The 26,647-nt window shown below is 56.5% G+C and overlaps 2 protein-coding genes, 3 long non-coding RNA genes and 1 pseudogene across 9 annotated transcripts in view; 3 read left to right on the top strand and 3 right to left on the bottom strand.

Moving 5' to 3' along the window:
- Positions 1-24,793, bottom strand: part of LOC311425674 (guanylate-binding protein 1-like) — a 54,190-nt gene extending 29,397 nt beyond the window's left edge. For 3 of the 4 annotated variants that reach the window (XR_014686385.1, XM_084501619.1, XM_084501621.1), the window contains exons 1-13: positions 24,706-24,793; positions 24,077-24,287; positions 23,848-23,975; positions 23,517-23,626; positions 23,031-23,248; positions 22,669-22,911; positions 22,124-22,398; positions 20,250-20,462; positions 20,022-20,124; positions 19,723-19,895; positions 19,480-19,564; positions 7,737-7,909; positions 7,494-7,578 (exon numbers count right to left, since the gene is read on the bottom strand). Coding sequence is in view for 3 of the 4 variants with exons in the window: in XM_084501619.1 (XP_084357745.1) it covers positions 7,494-7,578; positions 7,737-7,909; positions 19,480-19,564; positions 19,723-19,895; positions 20,022-20,124; positions 20,250-20,462; positions 22,124-22,398; positions 22,669-22,911; positions 23,031-23,248; positions 23,517-23,626; positions 23,848-23,975; positions 24,077-24,269 (1,999 nt within the window). In the remaining variant the exon portion in view is untranslated. Of the gene's footprint in view, positions 1-7,493; positions 7,579-7,736; positions 7,910-19,479; positions 19,565-19,722; positions 19,896-20,021; positions 20,125-20,249; positions 20,463-22,123; positions 22,399-22,668; positions 22,912-23,030; positions 23,249-23,516; positions 23,627-23,847; positions 23,976-24,076; positions 24,291-24,705 lie in introns of all 4 variants that reach the window. The other variant, XM_084501620.1, reaches the window with a different exon arrangement.
- Positions 384-1,572, top strand: LOC311425675. Its single transcript, XR_014686386.1, has 2 exons — positions 384-532; positions 1,184-1,572. It is a non-coding gene; the product is annotated as an uncharacterized lncRNA (long non-coding RNA).
- LOC311425653 (olfactory receptor 10K1-like) lies at positions 4,395-5,913 on the bottom strand (the record flags this gene model as incomplete). Its single annotated transcript, XM_084501596.1, has 2 exons — positions 4,836-5,913; positions 4,395-4,404 (listed from the first exon to the last, which is right to left on the bottom strand). Exons 1-2 carry the CDS (start codon positions 5,795-5,797, stop codon positions 4,395-4,397), a joined length of 972 nt encoding a protein of 323 aa, XP_084357722.1. The 5' UTR covers positions 5,798-5,913.
- LOC311425677 lies at positions 12,364-13,552 on the top strand. Its single transcript, XR_014686388.1, has 2 exons — positions 12,364-12,512; positions 13,164-13,552. It is a non-coding gene; the product is annotated as an uncharacterized lncRNA (long non-coding RNA).
- LOC311425651 (olfactory receptor 10K1-like) lies at positions 16,715-17,678 on the bottom strand (annotated as a pseudogene). The gene has a single exon. The product of its transcript is annotated as an olfactory receptor 10K1-like (transcript).
- Positions 24,349-25,538, top strand: LOC311425676. The gene is made up of 2 exons (XR_014686387.1): positions 24,349-24,498; positions 25,150-25,538. It is a non-coding gene; the product is annotated as an uncharacterized lncRNA (long non-coding RNA).
- Positions 25,539-26,647: the final 1,109 nt, after the last annotated feature.

Here is a 26,647-nt window from a genome sequence, read left to right as displayed (position 1 = left end):
GGGAGAAACCTGGGGGTGCAAAGAGCCTCAGCAGCGTGAAATACCGAGCAGGAGAAGCCGAGCACCTCGGCCAGCCCAGGGGATGTGCACATCTCATCCCCTTCCCTTACCTCTCCTCTGCCCAGCCAGCCTGTTCAGGAGGTAGGACTTGCCGCTGCGGTACGGCCCGGCGATGGCCACCACCACCATGGGCTGCGTGATCTCTGACAGCAGCTGCAGGGCCCCCGGCTGCACCACGAGCCCCTTCCTCTTCTTGATCTTGATTAGGCAGACGGGCTCCGGCATCTGGATTTTGGATGCCATTGCTCACAGCCGCGCAGCCTGCTGGGGAGACGGGCTGCTTAGCAAGGCGGGGGCACCCCGCCCCAGGAACATCGTCACCCGACTTCATTTCCCCAAACAAAGCAGAAAGGATGCCCTAGCTTCCTCCCTGCGTACCTCCTCTTTTTACCCCCTCCAGGCTGAAGCTTCGGGGATCTCATGAAGATCTGCACCGTGCCCGATCCCCCCACAGGGTCCGAGCCTGGGGCAGGTACTAGGGGGTCGCACACAGGCTCCCAGCCCCCCCGTTCCCTTTGCTCCATCCCGGAGCAAAGACGGAGCCAACCTCCACACCTCTCTGTCCTCCCCCCGGCAGGGAGCTCTTCGGCTCGCTGGGGTCCGTGGGATCCCTTTCCTGTGCCCCCTGCCCATAGCTGCCTGCGTGGGGCTGGGGATGAGGGATGGGGATGGGACTCACCTTCAGCTTCCCGGGCCTGCAGAGCTCTGAAACAGCTTGGGTGCTGCCTTGTGTCCCCTGCCTTGGTCCAACCCTTCTCTTCCTGTTCCGGGAAATGACGGGGAGGAAAAATAGAAAGCGGAAGACAGTGACTGTGTGAGATATGTTCACCTGATTCGTGTCAGTATGGAACAATGCTAGGGCCGCATGGTATGATGAATGTGACCTTCTGTCTTACATACCCTTGTATAAGCACAAGTCTAAGAAAAACAGAGTGGTTAATGTATATAATTCTTGTGTCTTGCAAAGGAATGTTTTGGCAATTCGTGTCAATAGAGAGCTTGAAGGGAAGCGTATTTCTAGGCTTTTCCTTTAAGTCTCTGATATCTGGGGGGGTTTCAGAATAACTGCTAACTATTATGACTATTGCATGGGACACTATGCAAGTCTCTGCTATCTGGCCAGGAGATGAAGGAGACGGGGAGAGCTGAAGAACAACTAGAAGACAAAGCTTGCAGGGGATGTTGCACAAGTCTCTGACATACAGCCAAGTTGGACAAAGGAGGAGGACAAGAGGGAGGAAGACTTTGAGCCTTCAGCACGAGAGACCCCCAGAGGGGCCCCCGGAGACTGATACGCATGCTCCAGTAGGAGGGTTTGGATTCCAGAAACTAATTATAATAACCCTGTTTTTTTTAGAAGTAGTAATGACTATGTATCAGCCTAGGAGCATAAAAATCAGCTGCTTGATGTAACTGGTGTGCGTCTTGGTGGAGCAGAGACTCCTGGCGCACCCAGCACTGTTTGCTTACCTCTATTCCTTTAATAAATTGTAAACTTTGATTATAGTCCTATTTTGAAGACTGAGCCATTTATTACAACCAGATGTCACGAGCACCGTCCTCTGCCTTACCCTTTGGCTGGGATAGGGTGACTTCTCTTACTGCTGGCTGCGACTGCACTGCGTTGGGATGTAGGATGCGAATACTCTTGGCAACTGGGGTGGTTTGAGCCGGAATCACCCAAGTATCTCACTTAGGTGATAAAAAACGGAGGTAAAAGCTTGTGGCTTAACCCAGAGTCACGCTGAGGTGCTAAAAAAGCAAAGCTAAAAACTTGTGGGTTGAGATAAAGACCATTTAATAGGACAGAAAACGAAGGGATAATAACAATGACGTCCCATGGCCTGGGATATCCCTTTGGCCAGGTTGGCTCTGCCGTGTCTCCTCACAGCTTCTTGTGTACCTGCAGCCTCCTGGCTGCTCGGGCAGCACGAGAGGCTGAAAAGTCTCTCTGAAAAGGCTTAAGGACTTAGGAGAGCTTTGGGCATCGCTTCGAGGTGCAGAGGGGCACCGGGAGGTGCGGTGTGCCCCGGTCTTTCCTCTGCCAGGAGTCAGAAGATGCTGGTGCATTCCCTCACTGGTTTCTCGGGTGTGCCCAATGCTTTCTTCTTCCTTTCATGCTCTGCCTTTCCCCACATCTCCTCCAGCCAGTCCTGGCCATGGTGAGCGCCCTCCTTTCTCTTGATGGCCTCTGGAGGCCTGGGAGCCCCCAGTCACAAGAAGGTTGATAATAAACAAATAAAAGGAATAATAAAACGATGCTGCAAGTAGATGGAGCTGTTTTGCAAGGGACTGCAAGGGACTTTCCAGAGCGACACTGCAGCGGTACTTGGAGGAGCAGAAATGTCTCCTCATCGTGAGCTTTGATTTGACAGCAGAGTAAAATCTGCTGGATTTTATGGAAGAACAGGTTTTCCACAAGATTCCCACTTGGCCCCATTTTGCCACGGTATTACGGGTGTTGTCACGAACGAGGGAGGCAGCTGCCATTTTCCCAGGAGGAGCTGGTAAATGCAGTGCTCCACTGGGGTTTGGCAAGTTGTTTCGCTTTGTTATTTGTTTTTGGTTTAGTTTAGTTTTGTTTTTTCTTTCCATCTCATCAGCCCCTAGGTGAAAGCCATACACTTGTTCTGGCCAGAATCCTCAAACACTTCAAAAATAAATTAAAAAACCCCTTGTGTTTCCTTGAGATCTGAAGGAAGGAAACATCACTGAGCAGTGCAGAAGGCACCCAGTGACTGCAGATAGTCTCAGGACATCCAGCCATATTTTTTTGGTTGTTGTTTTGTTGTTGTTGTTGTTTTGTTTTGTTTTGTTTTGTTTTTAACAAAGCAATGTCTAGGAGAGGCTTCCCCCTTACCATATGACTGGCAGTGCCTAGGCAGTGCCTATAGGATCATGGAATTATTAGGGTTGGAAAAGCCCTCCGAGATCCAAGGTCCAACTGTCCCCCTACCACCAATGTCACCCACTAAACCATGTCCCCAGGCACCACGTCCAACCTCTCCTTGAACACCCCCAGGGACGGCGACTCCACCACCTCCCTGGGCAACCCGTCCCAACGCCTGACTGCTCTTTCTGAGAAGAAATGTCTCCTCATTTGCCACCGGAACGTCCCCTGGCACAACTTGAGGCCATTCCCTCTGGTCCTATCCCTGGTTACCTGTGAGAGAAGACCGACTCCCCAGCTCCCCACAGCTTCCTGTCACGGAGTTGTAGAGAGCAAGGAGCTCTGCCCTGAGCCTCCCCTTCTCCAGACTGAACAACCCCAGTTCCCTCAGCCGCTCCTCATAGGACTTGTGCTCCACAGAGGCATAGAAAATCCAAATACCACCCATGCCCCCCCTCCAGAAGGTGAGGCAGAACTTCTCAAGCCAGACTAGGACAACTTGGGTTCAACCTCTGGTGCAGGCGCTGTCAGCAAAGGTTGCTGGTGCTCGACGAGGGGTGATTAACCTTCCACATCCGTGTACACATTCACGATTTTCTGCTTTGGCAGCACCTTCCCAACACCGAGGAGCCAAGGCTCCGGTTTCTCTCACAGTTCTGGTCAGAGCTGTGCGACAAGCCAAAGGCAGGGGGATTTTCCAGAGTGCCGGCTTCAATCCCATTCAAATCTGTTACGGGGTTATAATCACAGACTGCAAAGGAGACCACTGGAGGTTTAGTAAAACAAAATAAAAGCCAGAATGACAACATGACACGTCTCCCCTTGCTGTGTAAGCTGTGAGGGAGTGAGGAGGGCCGTCTCTTCCCCAAGGGATGGGAGCCAAGGGGGGCAAAGCGGCCGACAGCACAGTAGCCTCCCTGGCCAAGAGCAAGCCCCACGGTGCCCGAGTGAGGTGAGCAGGGCAGAACTGGGGACAGAAGCCAGGCTCAACCAACAGCCCAGGTCAGCAGGCAGGTCTGGGCCCAAAACGTCAATCTTTAGGCCCACACCAGGCCCCACGATGGCCAAGGCTGGGAAGTCAGCCTGCGGGCAGGAGCCATGAGCGTGGCCACGGCACGAAACCAGCTCCTCTACAAAATACACCCGTCGAGGACTGGAAGCCCCAAAGCGAGCTTAAACGGGACCCACAGGCGGGGACTGGGGTGGGTGGAAGCCCCGCGTGAGGCTGCGGAGGCCATCGAGGCCTGCGGCCCCTCAGCGCCCTCGGCCATCGTGGAAAGGCCAGCGACCGAGGAGGTTCCTCGAGTCTGCAAAACGGAGATGTTGTTCCCATCTTCCAGACAAGCATGAAGGTGGATGCAGGAACTAAAGACACGTGCTGAATTGGGACGGGATCGGTGAATTCTGGAGGAGATACCGGGGGAGCCTGATGGAGGCCTTCTCCTCAAGGGGGGCTACGGGAAGGCTGGAGAGGGACTCTGTCAGGGAGAGTAGTGGTAGGACAAGGAATAAGGGTTTTAAACCAAAACAGGGCAGATTTAGATTAGATTTGAGGGAGAAATAATTTCTTATGAGGGTGCTGAGGCACTGGGGTGTCACCCAGAGGAGCCCAAGGCCAAGTTGGATGGGGCTGGGGGCAGCCTGGCCTAGGGGAAGGTGTCCCTGCCCTTGGCAGGGGGGCTCTAGAATCATAAAATCATGGTTTGGGTTATGAGAGACCTCGAATATCATCCAATTCCAACAATTAGATGATCTAATTAGATGAAGGAAGGGAACTCCTAACTGCCTGCTGTGACACAATGTGCACAAGGGGGACGGAAAAGGAGCGATGCTTTTTGGAAGGGGAGGCTTCCAGCTGGAAACATCCACTGGGGACGTAGCACACCTTGACCTCTTTCCTGGAAAACATTCTGGAGAAATTTGTGTTTTCCTGATGGCTTTGCGGAGAGCCGCTTTGACGTCCTTGTTCCTCAGGGTGTAAATCATGGGGTTGAGCAGGGGGGTGAGGATGGTGTAAGTGACCGAGATCAGCGCGTCCTGGCCCGACCAGGAGCTGGAGCCCGGCCTCAGGTAGATGAGGGAGGCGCAGGCGTAGTGCACGAGCACCACGGCCAGGTGGGCGCTGCAGGTGGAGAAGGCTTTGTGCCTCCCCGCGGCCGAGGGGATGCGCAGGACGTCGGCGAGGATGAAGAGGTACGAAGCCAGGAGCAGCGTCAGCGGGACCATCAGGGCGAAGACGCCCAGCGCCACGATAACGGCCTCGCCGGCGTCGCTCTGCCTGAAGGCCACGCGGAGGACGGGGGAGATGTCGCAGAAGAAGTGCTCGAGCTGCCGGCTGGCCTGGAACGGCGAGCAGAACACCAGGGGGGTGACCAGCTGGGCCACCAGCAGCCCGCTGAGCGCCGACGCGGCCACCAGCTGCGCGCAGAGCCGCCGGGTCATGATGCTGCTGTAGGCCAGCGGGCGGCAGACGGCGACGCAGCGGTCGTAGCCCATGGCCGCCAGGAGGAAGGAGTGGGAGCAGCCCAGCAGGAGGAAGAAGTACATCTGGACGGCGCAGCCCAAGAAGGAAATGGCTTTTCTCTCCGCCACCAAGTCCACCAGCATCTTGGGGACGATCACGAGGGTGTAGCAGGTCTCGGAAAAGGACAGGACGCAGAGGAAGAAGTACATGGGCGTGTGAAGGCTCCGCTCCACCCTTATGACGGTCATGATAGCCGTGTTCATGCTCAGTGTGAGCAGGTAGAGAAGCAAAAACACCCCGAAGAGCAGCTTCTGCAGCTCCGCCAGGCTGGAGAACCCCACGAAGATGAAGTCGGTGGCCATCGTTTGGTTTTCACTGCCCATGGAAGCTTTCCGCAAGGAGCCAGGCCAAAGAGGGGCGAAAGAGCTTCAAGGGGGGGTTGTCTGCTGCCGTGCCAAGGAGAATTTGCCCCAGCGCCCCTCAGCAGACCCCTTCCCGGTCTCTGTGCCCCCACCACGGGCTCTGTTCCTGACATTAGCAGGGTGCACGCGTGGGCTCGGGGCCGGTGAGCGCTGCGGGCAGCCCTTGGCCTCGCTGCAGCTCCCGGTGCTCCCCAAGCAACTCAAGGACCCCCAGCTCCCCTCACCAAGCCGCAGTGGCTGTCAGGGTGGGTGCACGGCCACCGGGGCTCACCCGGGGCATGGCAGCCCCGGCGGGGAAGTCCCGTTGCTCGTCTTGTAGCAGGGAAAGCGGTATCTGCAAGGGCAGGTGCTGCGAGGGCAGGCGAGTCACGGGCTGGAAGGTGGGGCAGGGGACGCAAGATGTCGCGGGGGAACTCCTGGAATTGGGGAAAGTGGCTCCTAGGGGCTGCAGGAGGGGGGAAGCGGTGCTGCAGAGCCTCCTGCTCGTTCAAGGGGCACGTGGGCTGTGAGAAGGCGCGGAGCTGTGGCTGACGAGGTGCTGGAGCTGCTGGGGAAGCAGAGCAGGCAAAGCAGGGCTTTGAGCAGCGCAGCCACCTCCGGCTGCAGTCCTGGACCCAGAACGGGGATTATTCCAGCGAGGGGAGAGTGCGAAAGGGTCTTGGCTCCCCTGCAGGACCAAGGGACGTGGTGGCCTGGGGTGGCGTGGCTGGGCTGTCCCCTTCCACCCCCGATGGGCGTCAAGCAGAGGGGTTGGGTGGAACAAGGCTCGGACTTCGGGGTCCTGCCACGGGACCTCTCCCTCCCCTCCAGTCCCCGCAATGAGGGTGCAGAAAAGAAATCCGGGGGGCTGGAGCGGGGAAAAGAGCCCTGAAAGCACACCTGCGCTGGCCCGAGGGATGCTCAGGAGTGGAGAGGGCTTGGGGAGCTTCGGCACGCTCGTGGCTGCGGGCTTCTACGTGAGCCCCAGCCCTCCCATCCCCATGGGCAGGGGAACTGCAGCAATTAGCTCCAGAGGTGCACATTAACCCACCCAAGGGCGGTGATGTCCGCACCCCTTGCTAGTTGGTTGCAGTGGGCATAATTAAGAGCCAGCCTCCCTTAGGCAGACCCAAAATACCATTGGCAGCTCTCAGTAATGGCCACGTGCTGAAACCCAGGTTGGAGGATTTTGTATTATTATTATCTTATTTTTATTAATTTTTAATTTTATTATTTTTGCATTGTTTTTGCATTATTTTATTATTGCATTACTTTATTATTGCATTACTTTATTATTGCATTATTTTGTCTTTTTGAAAGCAATAGGCACCCGTAATGAAAGATGAAGAAAGGTCAATGTTGTCAGAGCCAGTGCTGACCCTTGGGCGTACTTTCTGAGCAATGGCAAAGGAGCAGAATCTCCCAGCTACGAGCTGATCAGCGAACCCACCCCGCGCCCCTAAGATTACGCTCCCCAGACAATTAGTTTCATTTCCAACTACGTGAAAGCATGAAAGCACTAGCTGGTGCAATGGCAGCGACCACAGAGGTCACTGCCACACCCTGTCGTTTGCAGCAAGGACTTGCAGAGTTTAGCAGAATTGTACTTGGTATCAAGAAGCACGCTACATCATTTGTTCCAAAAGCTCAAACCACATTTTTTATCTGGGGCCATCACCGGATTTGCCACCGGGCTTGGAATTTTGCTGATCCTCAGGGTTGCTCTTCTTCTCGGAGCCACTTGTGGACTTGTTGTCCTGGTCCTGTGAAAATAGTCGGGTTGTCAGCAAGCCCAAAGCCTTCCTGCATGGTGTCTGCAGTGCAAGGGAGCCAAGAAGCAATGGGAGGGAGCCAGGCGGGCCCCCATCACCATTCCTGCCTGCCAGCCACAGCTCTGGGTACATCCTCTCTGCCATGGTACCTTTGATTGATGGTCGTTTTTATTCTCTTTCTCCTCCCGCTTCTTTCTCCGATGAGCCTTCATATCTCTGAGTAACTTCAACAACATCTTTAGGTTTTCGACCTTCGTCTCATCCAGCCTCTTCCTCTCAGCCTCCCTCTCCTGCTCAGCTCTCTCATACTGGGCTTTCAGATCTGTTGAGAGAGAAGCAAAGATGGCTCAAAGGCAGGAGATGAGCCCCAGGCCCCCAAGGAGTACTGTCCCTCCGTGCCGTGCCAGTCCCTCTCCAGGCAGTGGCATTTCTCCAGCCCCAAAATTACTTTCTATCTGCTCTTCCTTCTCGGTCAGCTCATGGTCGACTTTGAGGATGGTTCTGGCCATAGACTCTCTCTTCTGGAGGAAATCCTGCAGCGCAGCATCCGCCTGCAGGGACATGGGGAGGGCAGGAGTCAAGGGGAGAAGCAGCAGCTCCAGGCAAGTGGTTTTTTGGGAGGGGGCGGTGGGACGTGGAGCCTCTGCCCTCGCCTCGGAGCTGTTCATGTTCCTACCTTCACCCCCTTGCCAGGCAGCTTCCTGTATTGCTCCACCAGTGCCTGCTGATCTCTTTGGAAGAGCTGGTAGCCCCCCAACGTGAAGTAGACCCCGTCATTGATCCGTCTGTCCAAGTCCTGGAAGAGCTCCTGGAGGGCGGCCGTGCACTTCTCGTGGGATACCCGCTCGTTCCGCATCCAGAAATGTTCCTTAAGTGCCTCTAACTGGACCTGTGCAGAAGGACACAGAGGGAAGGCTTCAGCCCAGGTTGAGTGGCTTCCACCTCTCTCAACCAGGCAAAAAAAAATGCCTGTTGAGCACTGGAACGGGCTTCCCAGGGAGGCTGTGGAGTTTTCTTCCCCATGGAGATATTCGAGATTTATCTGGATGCCTACCTGGGCAACCTGCCCTAGGGAACCTGCTTTGATTCTCGAGGTCCCTTCCAAGCCCTACAGTTCCGTGTGTGAGAATAAAGCCAGGCTGGCAGGGAAACGGGGCTCTGCAGCCTGTGGGGTGATCAGCGGGGAGGTGAAGCCCCCATGGGCTGCAGACAGGGAAGCTAACTCCCGTCGCAACAGCCAGAACCCCCGTGAGATAAACCTTTCCCGCGTACTACTGTCAGGCTTGGTGTCTTCTAAAACCAGCCATTAGTAAAGAACCCAAAGCCCAAAAGTGTTTTTATGAATATATTTTATAAAAAATCTTTGTATAAATCTACTAATGGCAAGAGGCAGGCCGAGGAGAATCTCCATTCGTTACTGGAAGCAGGGGGCAATGTGACTGCTGAGGTTCTTAACGCCTCCTTTACTAGCCAGACCTCTTATCCTCGGGGTATTCAGCCTCCCGACCTGGAAGTCTGGGGCGGGGGCAGAAGAACCCCCCCACACTTCAGGCTGGGGACCTGCTGCTCCGCCTGGCCAAGTCCATGGGGCCAGATGGGATCCACCCGAGGGTGCTGAGGGAGCTGGCGGTGGGATTGCTGGGCTGCTTTCCATCATCTATCAGCGGTCATGGTCATCTGGGGAGGGCCCTGGAGACGTGCTAACGGGACACCCGTCTATAAAGAGGGTCGTAAGGAGGAGCCGGGGACCTACAGGCCTGTCAGCCTGAGCTCGGTGCCAGGGAAGGGGACGGAGCAGGTCTTGATGTGTGACCATGCAGCTGGTGACCGGTCACCAGTGGTGTTCCCCAGGGGTCGGTGTTGGGCCCATCCTCGTTAATATCTCCATGGAAGGCTTGGATGAGGGAACTGAGTAAGTCTGCAGGTGACACCAAGCTGGGGGAAGTGTCGATCTGCTGGAGGATAGGAAGGCCCTGCAGGGGGACCTGGGCAGGTTGGATCGATGGGCAGAGGCCAAGGGATGAGGTTCAACAAGGCCAAGTGCCAGGTCCTGCACTTGGGGCACAACGACCCCATGCAAGGCTACGCGTCTGGGGGCAGAGACACTACAGGTTTGGGGGCAGAGTGGCTGCAAAGCTCTGCAGAGGAAAAGGATTGGGGGTGTTGGTGGATGCTCGCCTGAAAATGAGCCAGCAGTGTGCCCAGGGGGCCAAGAAGGCCAACGTCATCCTGGCTTGCCTCAGGGATAGTGCGGCCAGCAGGACCAGGGAGGTGATCGTCCCCTGCTCCTGCACCGCAACTCAAGTGCTGGGTTCAGCTGTGGGCCCCTCACTACCCGAAGGACATCAAGAAATGTTGGACGTGGTGCTTGGGGACGTGGTTCAGTGGGTGACATCGGTGGTAGGGGGACGGTTGGACCAGATGACCCTGGAGGTCTTCTCCTACCCTAATGTTTCTATGATTAGAGGGCACGGCACTGGCCTGGCCAGCAGGGACCACACTGCTCCCCCCAGGCTAGGGGTGACGGTGTCCCCGGGGGGCATCACCTACCGTGAGCTCTGCCTGGAACCGCTCCCTGCTCTCCTCGAAGGCCCGTTCCGTGAAGAGCCGCTTCGCCTCCTCCTCACACCGCGCGTGCAGCTCCAGCAGCTCCTGGGTGGTCTCCGTGGGCAGCCCCTGCTCCATCTGATGCTGGTACAAGGCCACGGCCTCCTTCAGTGCCGCCGAATTTTCGATCTCTGCCAGCGCCAGCACCGCGCTCTCCAGGCACAGCACAGCCCCTCTCCGGATGGCCTCCACGTAGCTCACCACCAGGGTCCCCAGCCCTGCCAGGGAGGGGTGACGGATCTGCAGCCCGACCAAAACGACCGGGGTCCTGCCCTAACCCCACTGCCAGGGGCCCCTCACGGCCCCGACCTTCTTTTTCTAGCTCTTTCCCAGCCACACGCGACAGCTAGGAGCTCCAAACACAGAGGTAAGTGCCACAGCTGGCACAAAAACGCATCTGTGCCACCTCCAGCAGCCTTTTGCTCTGCATCTGAGCCTTGTCCCGACACAGTCCCAAGAGCTTGGACCCTCGGGACACCGGTACTCACTGCTCCCCGTTATCTCGTGGCCACCAGGGATGGTCTTGGGGGGACAATTCTGCCCGATGTAGCTGCAGAAGCGCTCCTCCTGCTGCTGGAATTCAGGGTCGAGCATGTTGTCCGGGAGCTCCTCCAAGCGGGGCAGGTCCTTCTTCCTGGCTGGCTGGTCGAAAACGAAGCACTTGCGCTCCGGGAAGAGCTGGCGGATGCATTCCCGCAGCCGGTTGTACCTCTGGGCCTCCTGGCTGCTCCCTGTGGGGCAACAAGGGGTCAGAAAAAGCCCCCAGGGCTCAGCCTCGCGGTGCCTTCCACCGCAGCCGTGTCTGGGGCTGTACTTGTATGCATCCAGCGGCACGGCACCGCTCCCCTACCATCCTTCAACTTCAACGCGTTCTCCAGGTATTCGTCCTCGGAGATTTCCTTCCCGTCCACCTCCAGCTGCAGCGTGAAATCCCGGACAGCCCAGATGAAGGTTGGGAAGAACAGGGCTCGTCTGTCCGAACCCGGCTGCTCAGCTCCTGCCTGCACAGCTCCTGCCTCCTTGGGTGCTGTTTTCACCTGGACACACTCTGACAGCTTCAGCACATAGCTGGGGAGCCGGCTAAGGAAGTGGGGACCTCAGCTCTGAACACAGGGGCACCCCCGGCCCATGAACACTTGGCACTGGTGGAGCCTTTCTGGGGACAGAGGCCAGCCCGGTGCCACCAGGAAGAGGGAGAAAAGCCCCGGGGATACCGAGCAGGTCCCTGGGCACCACTGGGAGGTTTCCTCTCCCCACACAAGGAACTGGGATGTGGGATCCCCGTGGGCCCCAGGCAGGGAGCAGGGGGCACCCCGTGTGCGCCCACAAAGGATACTGCAGGTTGTCCATGGCGTGCTGGTCAATGGTGCCCTTGCTGTTGTAGATCAGGGTGCTGGAGAGCAGCACGGCCAGCACGAAGATCCACGTGTCGTTCTTGGTGTCGCCCTGGAACAACGACCCCAGGTTCTCACCTTATCCAGCAGCCCCATGCAAGACCCCTTCAGGCACGACCCCGAATGCCCGGACCCCGAGTGCTGCCAGCCAGCATCCCATGGCAAAACCATCCCCTGGGGAGACCCCACAGCATCTCCAGGGCTTCCCACATCTCTTTATCCTCAGCTCTTTCACTCTCAGGCTCCCACAATGTGTCCCCGCTTCTCCCCCACCTTCTCAGTGTCTCCCAGCCCCTCGGTGTCCAGCAGCACCAGCGCGTATCCAGGTTTGCAGGGGTGAGGCACGCACCATATCCAGATTCCTTTGGTGTGCGCCCGCACGCTGGAGCCCAGGGAGAAACCTGGGGGTGCAAAGAGCCTCAGCAGCGTGAAATACCGAGCAGGAGAAGCCGAGCACCTCGGCCAGCCCAGGGGATGTGCACATCTCATCCCCTTCCCTTACCTCTCCTCTGCCCAGCCAGCCTGTTCAGGAGGTAGGACTTGCCGCTGCGGTACGGCCCGGCGATGGCCACCACCACCATGGGCTGCGTGATCTCTGACAGCAGCTGCAGGGCCCCCGGCTGCACCACGAGCCCCTTCCCCTTCTTGTTCTTGATTAGGCAGACGGGCTCCGGCATCTGGATTTTGGATGCCATTGCTCACAGCTGCGCAGCCTGCTGGGGAGACGGGCTGCTTAGCAAGGCGGGGGCACCCCGCCCCAGGAACATCGTCACCCGACTTCATTTCCCCAAACAAAGCAGAAAGGATGCCCTAGCTTCCTCCCTGCGTACCTCCTCTTTTTACCCCCTCCAGGCTGAAGCTTCGGGGATCTCATGAAGATCTGCACCGTGCCCGATCCCCCCACAGGGTCCGAGCCTGGGGCAGGTACTAGGGGGTCGCACACAGGCTCCCAGCCCCCCCGTTCCCTTTGCTCCATCCCGGAGCAAAGACGGAGCCAACCTCCACACCTCTCTGTCCTCCCCCCGGCAGGGAGCTCTTCGGCTCGCTGGGGTCCGTGGGATCCCTTTCCTGTGCCCCCTGCCCATAGCTGCCTGCGTGGGGCTGGGGATGAGGGATGGGGATGGGACTCACCTTCAGCTTCCCGGGCCTGCAGAGCTCTGAAACAGCTTGGGTGCTGCCTTGTGTCCCCTGCCTTGGTCCAACCCTTCTCTTCCTGTTCCGGGAAATGACGGGGAGGAAAAATAGAAAGCGGAAGACAGTGACTGTGTGAGATATGTTCACCTGATTCGTGTCAGTATGGAACAATGCTAGGGCCGCATGGTATGATGAATGTGACCTTCTGTCTTACATACCCTTGTATAAGCACAAGTCTAAGAAAAACAGAGTGGTTAATGTATATAATTCTTGTGTCTTGCAAAGGAATGTTTTGGCAATTCGTGTCAATAGAGAGCTTGAAGGGAAGCGTATTTCTAGGCTTTTCCTTTAAGTCTCTGATATCTGGGGGGGTTTCAGAATAACTGCTAACTATTATGACTATTGCATGGGACACTATGCAAGTCTCTGCTATCTGGCCAGGAGATGAAGGAGACGGGGAGAGCTGAAGAACAACTAGAAGACAAAGCTTGCAGGGGATGTTGCACAAGTCTCTGACATACAGCCAAGTTGGACAAAGGAGGAGGACAAGAGGGAGGAAGACTTTGAGCCTTCAGCACGAGAGACCCCCAGAGGGGCCCCCGGAGACTGATACGCATGCTCCAGTAGGAGGGTTTGGATTCCAGAAACTAATTATAATAACCCTGTTTTTTTTAGAAGTAGTAATGACTATGTATCAGCCTAGGAGCATAAAAATCAGCTGCTTGATGTAACTGGTGTGCGTCTTGGTGGAGCAGAGACTCCTGGCGCACCCAGCACTGTTTGCTTACCTCTATTCCTTTAATAAATTGTAAACTTTGATTATAGTCCTATTTTGAAGACTGAGCCATTTATTACAACCAGATGTCACGAGCACCGTCCTCTGCCTTACCCTTTGGCTGGGATAGGGTGACTTCTCTTACTGCTGGCTGCGACTGCACTGCGTTGGGATGTAGGATGCGAATACTCTTGGCAACTGGGGTGGTTTGAGCCGGAATCACCCAAGTATCTCACTTAGGTGATAAAAAACGGAGGTAAAAGCTTGTGGCTTAACCCAGAGTCACGCTGAGGTGCTAAAAAAGCAAAGCTAAAAACTTGTGGGTTGAGATAAAGACCATTTAATAGGACAGAAAACGAAGGGATAATAACAATGACGTCCCATGGCCTGGGATATCCCTTTGGCCAGGTTGGCTCTGCCGTGTCTCCTCACAGCTTCTTGTGTACCTGCAGCCTCCTGGCTGCTCGGGCAGCACGAGAGGCTGAAAAGTCTCTCTGAAAAGGCTTAAGGACTTAGGAGAGCTTTGGGCATCGCTTCGAGGTGCAGAGGGGCACCGGGAGGTGCGGTGTGCCCCGGTCTTTCCTCTGCCAGGAGTCAGAAGATGCTGGTGCATTCCCTCACTGGTTTCTCGGGTGTGCCCAATGCTTTCTTCTTCCTTTCATGCTCTGCCTTTCCCCACATCTCCTCCAGCCAGTCCTGGCCATGGTGAGCGCCCTCCTTTCTCTTGATGGCCTCTGGAGGCCTGGGAGCCCCCAGTCACAAGAAGGTTGATAATAAACAAATAAAAGGAATAATAAAACGATGCTGCAAGTAGATGGAGCTGTTTTGCAAGGCAGAGCCGCTGCAAGGGACTTTCCAGAGCGACACTGCAGCGGTACTTGGAGGAGCAGAAATGTCTCCTCATCGTGAGCTTTGATTTGACAGCAGAGTAAAATCTGCTGGATTTTATGGAAGAACAGGTTTTCCACAAGATTCCCACTTGGCCCCATTTTGCCACGGTATTACGGGTGTTGTCACGAACGAGGGAGGCAGCTGCCATTTTCCCAGGAGGAGCTGGTAAATGCAGTGCTCCACTGGGGTTTGGCAAGTTGTTTCGCTTTGTTGTTTGTTTTTGGTTTAGTTTAGTTTGGGTTTTTCTTTCCATTTCATCAGCCCCTAGGTGAAAGCCATACACTTGTTCTGGCCAGAATCCTCAAACACTTCAAAAATAAATTAAAAAACCCCTTGTGTTTCCTTGAGATCTGAAGGAAGGAAACATCACTGAGCAGTGCAGAAGGCACCCAGTGACTGCAGATAGTCTCAGGACATCCAGCCATATTTTTTTGGTTGTTGTTTTGTTGTTGTTGTTGTTTTGTTTTGTTTTGTTTTGTTTTTAACAAAGCAGTGCCTAGGAGAGGCTTCCCCCTTACCATATGACTGGCAGTGCCTAGGCAGTGCCTATAGGATCATGGAATTATTAGGGTTGGAAAAGCCCTCCGAGATCCAAGGTCCAACCGTCCCCCTACCACCAATGTCACCCACTAAACCATGTCCCCAGGCACCACGTCCAACCTCTCCTTGAACACCCCCAGGGACGGCGACTCCACCACCTCCCTGAGCAACCCGTCCCAACGCCTGACTGCTCTTTCTGAGAAGAAATGTCTCCTCATTTGCCACCGGAACGTCCCCTGGCACAACTTGAGGCCATTCCCTCTGGTCCTATCCCTGGTTACCTGTGAGAGAAGACCGACTCCCCAGCTCCCCACAGCTTCCTTTCACGGAGTTGTAGAGAGCAAGGAGCTCTGCCCTGAGCCTCCCCTTCTCCAGACTGAACAACCCCAGTTCCCTCAGCCGCTCCTCATAGGACTTGTGCTCCACAGAGGCATAGAAAATCCAAATACCACCCATGCCCCCCCTCCAGAAGGTGAGGCAGAACTTCTCAAGCCAGACTAGGACAACTTGGGTTCAACCTCTGGTGCAGGCGCTGTCAGCAAAGGTTGCTGGTGCTCGACGAGGGGTGATTAACCTTCCACATCCGTGTACACATTCACGATTTTCTGCTTTGGCAGCACCTTCCCAACACCGAGGAGCCAAGGCTCCGGTTTCTCTCACAGTTCTGGTCAGAGCTGTGCGACAAGCCAAAGGCAGGGGGATTTTCCAGAGTGCCGGCTTCAATCCCATTCAAATCTGTTACGGGGTTATAATCACAGACTGCAAAGGAGACCACTGGAGGTTTAGTAAAACAAAATAAAAGCCAGAATGACAACATGACACGTCTCCCCTTGCTGTGTAAGCTGTGAGGGAGTGAGGAGGGCCGTCTCTTCCCCAAGGGATGGGAGCCAAGGGGGGCAAAGCGGCCGACAGCACAGTAGCCTCCCTGGCCAAGAGCAAGCCCCACGGTGCCCGAGTGAGGTGAGCAGGGCAGAACTGGGGACAGAAGCCAGGCTCAACCAACAGCCCAGGTCAGCAGGCAGGTCTGGGCCCAAAACGTCAATCTTTAGGCCCACACCAGGCCCCACGATGGCCAAGGCTGGGAAGTCAGCCTGCGGGCAGGAGCCATGAGCGTGGCCACGGCACGAAACCAGCTCCTCTACAAAATACACCCGTCGAGGACTGGAAGCCCCAAAGCGAGCTTAAACGGGACCCACAGGCGGGGACTGGGGTGGGTGGAAGCCCCGCGTGAGGCTGCGGAGGCCATCGAGGCCTGCGGCCCCTCAGCGCCCTCGGCCATCGTGGAAAGGCCAGCGACCGAGGAGGTTCCTCGAGTCTGCAAAACGGAGATGTTGTTCCCATCTTCCAGACAAGCATGAAGGTGGATGCAGGAACTAAAGACACGTGCTGAATTGGGACGGGATCGGTGAATTCTGGAGGAGATACCGGGGGAGCCTGATGGAGGCCTTCTCCTCAAGGGGGGCTACGGGAAGGCTGGAGAGGGACTCTGTCAGGGAGAGTAGTGGTAGGACAAGGAATAAGGGTTTTAAACCAAAACAGGGCAGATTTAGATTAGATTTGAGGGAGAAATAATTTCTTATGAGGGTGCTGAGGCACTGGGGTGTCACCCAGAGGAGCCCAAGGCCAAGTTGGATGGGGCTGGGGGCAGCCTGGCCTAGGGGAAGGTGTCCCTGCCCTTGGCAGGGGGGCTCTAGAATCATAAAATCATGGTTTGGGTTATGAGAGACCTCGAATATCATCCAATTCCAACAATTAGATGATCTAATTAGATGAAGGAAGGGAACTCCTAACTGCCTGCTGTGACACAATGTGCACAAGGGGGACGGAAAAGGAGCGATGCTTTTTGGAAGGGGAGGCTTCCAGCTGGAAACATCCACTGGGGACGTAGCACACCTTGACCTCTTTCCTGGAAAACATTCTGGAGAAATTTGTGTTTTCCTGATGGCTTTGCGGAGAGCCGCTTTGACGTCCTTGTTCCTCAGGGTGTAAATCATGGGGTTGAGCAGGGGGGTGAGGATGGTGTAAGTGACCGAGATCAGCGCGTCCTGGCCCGACCAGGAGCTGGAGCCCGGCCTCAGGTAGATGAGGGAGGCGCAGGCGTAGTGCACGAGCACCACGGCCAGGTGGGCGCTGCAGGTGGAGAAGGCTTTGTGCCTCCCCGCGGCCGAGGGGATGCGCAGGACGTCGGCGAGGATGAAGAGGTACGAAGCCAGGAGCAGCGTCAGCGGGACCATCAGGGCGAAGACGCCCAGCGCCACGATAACGGCCTCGCCGGCGTCGCTCTGCCTGAAGGCCACGCGGAGGACGGGGGAGATGTCGCAGAAGAAGTGCTCGAGCTGCCGGCTGGCCTGGAACGGCGAGCAGAACACCAGGGGGGTGACCAGCTGGGCCACCAGCAGCCCGCTGAGCGCCGACGCGGCCACCAGCTGCGCGCAGAGCCGCCGGGTCATGATGCTGCTGTAGGCCAGCGGGCGGCAGACGGCGACGCAGCGGTCGTAGCCCATGGCCGCCAGGAGGAAGGAGTGGGAGCAGCCCAGCAGGAGGAAGAAGTACATCTGGACGGCGCAGCCCAAGAAGGAAATGGCTTTTCTCTCCGCCACCAAGTCCACCAGCATCTTGGGGACGATCACGAGGGTGTAGCAGGTCTCGGAAAAGGACAGGACGCAGAGGAAGAAGTACATGGGCGTGTGAAGGCTCCGCTCCACCCTTATGACGGTCATGATAGCCGTGTTCATGCTCAGTGTGAGCAGGTAGAGAAGCAAAAACACCCCGAAGAGCAGCTTCTGCAGCTCCGCCAGGCTGGAGAACCCCACGAAGATGAAGTCGGTGGCCATCGTTTGGTTTTCACTGCCCATGGAAGCTTTCCCCAAGCAGCGAGGCCAAAGAGGGACGCAGGAGCTTCAAGGGGGGGTTGTCTGCTGCCGTGCCAAGGAGAATTTGCCCCAGCGCCCCTCAGCAGACCCCTTCCCGGTCTCTGTGCCCCCACCACGGGCTCTGTTCCTGACATTAGCAGGGTGCACGCGTGGGCTCGGGGCTGGTGAGCGCTGCGGGCAGCCCTCGGCCTCGCTGCAGCTCCCGGTGCTCCCCAAGCAACTCAAGGACCCCCGGCTCCCCTCACCAAGCCGCAGTGGCTGTCAGGGTGGGTGCACGGCCACCGGGGCTCACCCGGGGCATGGCAGCCCCCGCGGGGAAGTCCCGTTGCTCGTCTTGTAGCAGGGAAAGCGGTATCTGCAAGGGCAGGTGCTGCGAGGGCAGGCGAGTCACGGGCTGGAAGGTGGGGCAGGGGACGCAAGATGTCGCGGGGGAACTCCTGGAATTGGGGAAAGTGGCTCCTAGGGGCTGCAGGAGGGGGGAAGCGGTGCTGCAGAGCCTCCTGCTCGTTCAAGGGGCACGTGGGCTGTGAGAGGGCGCGGAGCTGTGGCTGACGAGGTGCTGGAGCTGCTGGGGAAGCAGAGCAGGCAAAGCAGGGCTTTGAGCAGCACAGCCACCTCCGGCTGCAGTCCTGGACCCAGAACGGGGATTATTCCAGCGAGGGGAGAGTGGGGAAGGGTCTTGGCTCCCCTGCAGGACCAAGGGACATGGTGGCCTGGGGTGGCGTGGCTGGGCTGTCCCCTTCCACCCCCGATGGGCGTCAAGCAGAGGGGTTGGGTGGAACAAGGCTCGGACTTCGGGGTCCTGCCACGGGACCTCTCCCTCCCCTCCAGTCCCCGCAATGAGGGTGCAGAAAAGAAATCCGGGGGGCTGGAGCGGGGAAAAGAGCCCTGAAACCACACCTGCGCTGGCCCGAGGGATGCTCAGGAGTGGAGAGGGCTTGGGGAGCTTCGGCACGCTCGTGGCTGCGGGCTTCTACGTGAGCCCCAGCCCTCCCATCCCCATGGGCAGGGAAACTGCAGCAATTAGCTCCAGAGGTGCACATTAACCCACCCAAGGGCGGTGATGTCCGCACCCCTTGCTAGTTGGTTGCAGTGGGCATAATTAAGAGCCAGCCTCCCTTAGGCAGACCCAAAATACCATTGGCAGCTCTCAGTAATGGCCACGTGCTGAAACCCAGGTTGGAGGATTTTGTATTATTATTATCTTATTTTTATTAATTTTTAATTTTATTATTTTTGCATTGTTTTTGCATTATTTTATTATTGCATTACTTTATTATTGCATTACTTTATTATTGCATTATTTTGTCTTTTTGAAAGCAATAGGCACCCGTAATGAAAGATGAAGAAAGGTCAATGTTGTCAGAGCCAGTGCTGACCCTTGGGCGTACTTTCTGAGCAATGGCAAAGGAGCAGAATCTCCCAGCTACGAGCTGATCAGCGAACCCACCCCGCGCCCCTAAGATTACGCTCCCCAGACAATTAGTTTCATTTCCAACTACGTGAAAGCATGAAAGCACTAGCTGGTGCAATGGCAGCGACCACAGAGGTCACTGCCACACCCTGTCGTTTGCAGCAAGGACTTGCAGAGTTTAGCAGAATTGTACTTGGTATCAAGAAGCACGCTACATCATTTGTTCCAAAAGCTCAAACCACATTTTTTATCTGGGGCCATCACCGGATTTGCCACCGGGCTTGGAATTTTGCTGATCCTCAGGGTTGCTCTTCTTCTCGGAGCCACTTGTGGACTTCTTGTCCTGGTCCTGTGAAAATAGTCGGGTTGTCAGCAAGCCCAAAGCCTTCCTGCATGGTGTCTGCAGTGCAAGGGAGCCAAGAAGCAATGGGAGGGAGCCAGGCGGGCCCCCATCACCATTCCTGCCTGCCAGCCACAGCTCTGGGTACATCCTCTCTGCCATGGTACCTTTGATTGATGGTCGTTTTTATTCTCTTTCTCCTCCCGCTTCTTTCTCCGATGAGCCTTCATATAGTTGAGTAACTTCAACAACGTCTTTAGGTTTTCGACCTTCGTCTCATCCAGCCTCTTCCTCTCAGCCTCCCTCTCCTGCTCAGCTCTCTCATACTGGGCTTTCAGATCTGTTGAGAGAGAAGCAAAGATGGCTCAAAGGCAGGAGATGAGCCCCAGGCCCCCAAGGAGTACTGTCCCTCCGTGCCGTGCCAGTCCCTCTCCAGGCAGTGGCATTTCTCCAGCCCCAAAATTACTTTCTATCTGCTCTTCCTTCTCGGTCAGCTCACGGTCGACTTTGAGGATGGTTCTGGCCATAGACTCTCTCTTCTGGAGGAAATCTTGCAGCGCAGCATCCGCCTGCAGGGACATGGGGAGGGCAGGAGTCAAGGGGTGAAGCAGCAGCTCCAGGCAAGTGTTTTTTTGGGAGGGGGCGGTGGGACGTGGAGCCTCTGCCCTCGCCTCGGAGCTGTTCATGTTCCTACCTTCACCCCCTTGCCAGGCAGCTTCCTGTATTGCTCCACCAGTGCCTGCTGATCTCTTTGGAAGAGCTGGTAGCCCCCCAACATGAAGTAGACCCCGTCATTGATCCGTCTGTCCAAGTCCTGGAAGAGCTCCTGGAGGGCGGCCGTGCACTTCTCGTGGGATACCCGCTCGTTCCGCATCCAGAAATGTTCCTTAAGTGCCTCTAACTGGACCTGTGCAGAAGGACACAGAGGGAAGGCTTCAGCCCAGGTTGAGTGGCTTCCACCTCTCTCAACCAGGCAAAAAAAAATGCCTGTTGAGCACTGGAACGGGCTTCCCAGGGAGGCTGTGGAGTTTTCTTCCCCATGGAGATATTCGAGATTTATCTGGATGCCTACCTGGGCAACCTGCCCTAGGGAACCTGCTTTGATTCTCGAGGTCCCTTCCAAGCCCTACAGTTCCGTGTGTGAGAATAAAGCCAGGCTGGCAGGGAAACGGGGCTCTGCAGCCTGTGGGGTGATCAGCGGGGAGGTGAAGCCCCCATGGGCTGCAGACAGGGAAGCTAACTCCCGTCGCAACAGCCAGAACCCCCGTGAGATAAACCTTTCCCGCGTACTACTGTCAGGCTTGGTGTCTTATAAAACCAGCCATTAGTAAAGAACCCAAAGCCCAAAAGTGTTTTTATGAATATATTTTATAAAAAATCTTTGTATGAATCTACTAATGGCAAGAGGCAGGCCGAGGAGAATCTCCACTCTTTACTGGAAGCAGGGGGCAATGTGACTGCTGAGGTTCTTAACGCCTCCTTTACTAGCCAGACCTCTTATCCTCGGGGTATTCAGCCTCCCGACCTGGAAGTCTGGGGCGGGGGCAGAAGAACCCCCCCACACTTCAGGCTGGGGACCTGCTGCTCCGCCTGGCCAAGTCCATGGGGCCAGATGGGATCCACCCGAGGGTGCTGAGGGAGCTGGCGGTGGGATTGCTGGGCTGCTTTCCATCATCTATCAGCGGTCATGGTCATCTGGGGAGGGCCCTGGAGACGTGCTAACGGGACACCCGTCTATAAAGAGGGTCGTAAGGAGGAGCCGGGGACCTACAGGCCTGTCAGCCTGAGCTCGGTGCCAGGGAAGGGGACGGAGCAGGTCTTGATGTGTGACCATGCAGCTGGTGACCGGTCACCAGTGGTGTTCCCCAGGGGTCGGTGTTGGGCCCATCCTCGTTAATATCTCCATGGAAGGCTTGGATGAGGGAACTGAGTAAGTCTGCAGGTGACACCAAGCTGGGGGAAGTGTCGATCTGCTGGAGGATAGGAAGGCCCTGCAGGGGGACCTGGGCAGGTTGGATCGATGGGCAGAGGCCAAGGGATGAGGTTCAACAAGGCCAAGTGCCAGGTCCTGCACTTGGGGCACAACGACCCCATGCAAGGCTACGCGTCTGGGGGCAGAGACACTACAGGTTTGGGGGCAGAGTGGCTGCAAAGCTCTGCAGAGGAAAAGGATTGGGGGTGTTGGTGGATGCTCGCCTGAAAATGAGCCAGCAGTGTGCCCAGGGGGCCAAGAAGGCCAACGGCATCCTGGCTTGCCTCAGGGATAGTGCGGCCAGCAGGACCAGGGAGGTGATCGTCCCCTGCTCCTGCACCGCAACTCAAGTGCTGGGTTCAGCTGTGGGCCCCTCACTACCAGAAGGACATCAAGAAATGTTGGACGTGGTGCTTGGGGACGTGGTTCAGTGGGTGACATCGGTGGTAGGGGGACGGTTGGACCAGATGACCCTGGAGGTCTTCTCCTACCCTAATGTTTCTATGATTAGAGGGCACGGCACTGGCCTGGCCAGCAGGGACCACACTGCTCCCCCCAGGCTAGGGGTGACGGTGTCCCCGGGGGGCATCACCTACCGTGAGCTCTGCCTGGAACCGCTCCCTGCTCTCCTCGAAGGCCCGTGCCATGAAGAGCCGCTTCGCCTCCTCCTCACACCGCGCGTGCAGCTCCAGCAGCTCCTGGGTGGTCTCCGTGGGCAGCCCCTGCTCCATCTGACGCTGGTACAAGGCCACGGCCTCCTTCAGCGCCGCCGAGTTTTCGATCTCTGCCAGCGCCAGCACCGCGCTCTCCAGGCACGGCACAGCCCCTCTCCGGATGGCCTCCACGTAGCTCACCACCAGGGTCCCCAGCCCTGCCGGGGAGGGGTGACGGATCTGCAGCCCGACCAAAACGACCGGGGTCCTGCCCTAACCCCACTGCCAGGGGCCCCTCACGGCCCCGACCTTCTTTTTCTAGCTCTTTCCCAGCCACACGCGACAGCTAGGAGCTCCAAACCCAGAGGTAAGTGCCACAGCTGGCACAAAAACGCATCTGTGCCCCCCCCAGCAGCCTTTTGCTCTGCATCTGAGCCTGGTCCCGACACAGTTCCAAGAGCTTGGACCCTCGGGACACCGGTACTCACTGCTCCCCGTTATCTCGTGGCCACCAGGGATGGTCTTGGGGGGACAATTCTGCCCGATGTAGCTGCAGAAGCGCTCCTCCTGCTGCTGGAATTCAGGGTCGAGCATGTTGTCCGGGAGCTCCTCCAAGCGGGGCAGGTCCTTCTTCCTGGCTGGCTGGTCGAAAACAAAGCACTTGCGCTCCGGGAAGAGCTGGCGGATGCATTCCCGCAGCCGGTTGTACCTCTGGGCCTCCTGGCTGCTCCCTGTGGGGCAACAAGGGGTCAGAAAAAGCCCCCAGGGCTCAGCCTCGCGGTGCCTTCCACCGCAGCCGTGTCTGGGGCTGTACTTGTATGCATCCAGCGGCACGGCACCGCTCCCCTACCATCCTTCAACTTCAACGCGTTCTCCAGGTATTCGTCCTCGGAGATTTCCTTCCCGTCCACCTCCAGCTGCAGCGTGAAATCCCGGACAGCCCAGATGAAGGTTGGGAAGAACAGGGCTCGTCTGTCCGAACCCGGCTGCTCAGCTCCTGCCTGCACAGCTCCTGCCTCCTTGGGTGCTGTTTTCACCTGGACACACTCTGACAGCTTCAGCACATAGCTGGGGAGCCGGCTAAGGAAGTGGGGACCTCAGCTCTGAACACAGGGGCACCCCCGGCCCATGAACACTTGGCACTGGTGGAGCCTTTCTGGGGACAGAGGCCAGCCCGGTGCCACCAGGAAGAGGGAGAAAAGCCCCGGGGATACCGAGCAGGTCCCTGGGCACCACTGGGAGGTTTCCTCTCCCCACACAAGGAACTGGGATGTGGGATCCCCGTGGGCCCCAGGCAGGGAGCAGGGGGCACCCCGTGTGCGCCCACAAAGGATACTGCAGGTTGTCCATGGCGTGCTGGTCAATGGTGCCCTTGCTGTTGTAGATCAGGGTGCTGGAGAGCAGCACGGCCAGCACGAAGATCCACGTGTCGTTCTTGGTGTCGCCCTGGAACAACGACCCCAGGTTCTCACCTTATCCAGCAGCCCCATGCAAGACCCCTTCAGGCACGACCCCGAATGCCCGGACCCCGAGTGCTGCCAGCCAGCATCCCATGGCAAAACCATCCCCTGGGGAGACCCCACAGCATCTCCAGGGCTTCCCACATCTCTTTATCCTCAGCTCTTTCACTCTCAGGCTCCCACAATGTGTCCCCGCTTCTCCCCCACCTTCTCAGTGTCTCCCAGCCCCTCGGTGTCCAGCAGCACCAGCGCGTATCCAGGTTTGCAGGGGTGAGGCACGCACCATATCCAGATTCCTTTGGTGTGCGCCCGCACGCTGGAGCCCAGGGAGAAACCTGGGGGTGCAAAGAGCCTCAGCAGCGTGAAATACCGAGCAGGAGAAGCCGAGCACCTCGGCCAGCCCAGGGGATGTGCACATCTCATCCCCTTCCCTTACCTCTCCTCTGCCCAGCCAGCCTGTTCAGGAGGTAGGACTTGCCGCTGCGGTACGGCCCGGCGATGGCCACCACCACCATGGGCTGCGTGATCTCTGACAGCAGCTGCAGGGCCCCCGGCTGCACCACGAGCCCCTTCCCCTTCTTGTTCTTGATTAGGCAGACGGGCTCCGGCATCTGGATTTTGGATGCCATTGCTCACAGCTGCGCAGCCTGCTGGGGAGACGGGCTGCTTAGCAAGGCGGGGGCACCCCGCCCCAGGAACATCGTCACCCGACTTCATTTCCCCAAACAAAGCAGAAAGGATGCCCTAGCTTCCTCCCTGCGTACCTCCTCTTTTTACCCCCTCCAGGCTGAAGCTTCGGGGATCTCATGAAGATCTGCACCGTGCCCGATCCCCCCACAGGGTCCGAGCCTGGGGCAGGTACTAGGGGGTCGCACACAGGCTCCCAGCCCCCCCGTTCCCTTTGCTCCATCCCGGAGCAAAGACGGAGCCAACCTCCACACCTCTCTGTCCTCCCCCCGGCAGGGAGCTCTTCGGCTCGCTGGGGTCCGTGGGATCCCTTTCCTGTGCCCCCTGCCCATAGCTGCCTGCGTGGGGCTGGGGATGAGGGATGGGGATGGGACTCACCTTCAGCTTCCCGGGCCTGCAGAGCTCTGAAACAGCTTGGGTGCTGCCTTGTGTCCCCTGCCTTGGTCCAACCCTTCTCTTCCTGTTCCGGGAAATGACGGGGAGGAAAAATAGAAAGCGGAAGACAGTGACTGTGTGAGATATGTTCACCTGATTCGTGTCAGTATGGAACAATGCTAGGGCCGCATGGTATGATGAATGTGACCTTCTGTCTTACATACCCTTGTATAAGCACAAGTCTAAGAAAAACAGAGTGGTTAATGTATATAATTCTTGTGTCTTGCAAAGGAATGTTTTGGCAATTCGTGTCAATAGAGAGCTTGAAGGGAAGTGTATTTCTAGGCTTTTCCTTGAAGTCTCTGATATCTGGGGGGGTTTCAGAATAACTGCTAACTATTATGACTATTGCATGGGACACTATGCAAGTCTCTGCTATCTGGCCAGGAGATGAAGGAGACGGGGAGAGCTGAAGAACAACTAGAAGACAAAGCTTGCAGGGGATGTTGCACAAGTCTCTGACATACAGCCAAGTTGGACAAAGGAGGAGGACAAGAGGGAAGAAGACTTTGAGCCTTCAGCACGAGAGACCCCCAGAGGGACCCCCGGAGACTGATACGCATGCTCCAGTAGGAGGGTTTGGATTCCAGAAACTAATTATAATAACCCTGTTTTTTTTAGAAGTAGTAATGACTATGTATCAGCCTAGGAGCATAAAAATCAGCTGCTTGATGTAACTGGTGTGCGTCTTGGTGGAGCAGAGACTCCTGGCGCACCCAGCACTGTTTGCTTACCTCTATTCCTTTAATAAATTGTAAACTTTGATTATAGTCCTATTTTGAAGACTGAGCCATTTATTACAACCAGATGTCACGAGCACCGTCCTCTGCCTTACCCTTTGGCTGGGATAGGGTGACTTCTCTTACTGCTGGCTGCGACTGCACTGCGTTGGGATTTAGGATGCGAATACTCTTGGCAACTGGGGTGGTTTGAGCCGGAATCACCCAAGTATCTCACTTAGGTGGTAAAAAACGGAGGTAAAAGCTTGTGGCTTAACCCAGAGTCACGCTGAGGTGCTAAAAAAGCAAAGCTAAAAACTTGTGGGTTGAGATAAAGACCATTTAATAGGACAGAAAACGAAGGGATAATAACAATGACGTCCCATGGCGTGGGATATCCCTTTGGCCAGGTTGGCTCTGCCGTGTCTCCTCACAGCTTCTTGTGTACCCGCAGCCTCCTGGCTGCTCGGGCAGCACGAGAGGCTGAAAAGTCTCTCTGAAAAGGCTTAAGGACTTAGGAGAGCTTTGGGCATCGCTTCGAGGTGCAGAGGGGCACCGGGAGGTGCGGTGTGCCCCGGTCTTTCCTCTGCCAGGAGTCAGAAGATGCTGGTGCATTCCCTCACTGGTTTCTCGGGTGTGCCCAATGCTTTCTTCTTCCTTTCATGCTCTGCCTTTCCCCACATCTCCTCCAGCCAGTCCTGGCCATGGTGAGCGCCCTCCTTTCTCTTGATGGCCTCTGGAGGCCTGGGAGCCCCCAGTCACAAGAAGGTTGATAATAAACAAATAAAAGGAATAATAAAACGATGCTGCAAGTAGATGGAGCTGTTTTGCAAGGGACTGCAAGGGACTTTCCAGAGCGACACTGCAGCGGTACTTGGAGGAGCAGAAATGTCTCCTCATCGTGAGCTTTGATTTGACAGCAGAGTAAAATCTGCTGGATTTTATGGAAGAACAGGTTTTCCACAAGATTCCCACTTGGCCCCATTTTGCCACGGTATTACGGGTGTTGTCACGAACGAGGGAGGCAGCTGCCATTTTCCCAGGAGGAGCTGGTAAATGCAGTGCTCCACTGGGGTTTGGCAAGTTGTTTCGCTGTGTTGTTTGTTTTTGGTTTAGTTTAGTTTTGGTTTTTCTTTCCATTTCATCAGCCCCTAGGTGAAAGCCAT

This window comes from Aythya ferina (assembly GCF_964211825.1).
Source record: "Aythya ferina genome assembly, chromosome: 33".
Classification (NCBI taxonomy): domain Eukaryota; kingdom Metazoa; phylum Chordata; class Aves; order Anseriformes; family Anatidae; genus Aythya; species Aythya ferina.
The sequence above is the reverse complement of the archived record's forward strand: the minus strand, read 5'-3'. Positions and strand labels throughout refer to the sequence as shown.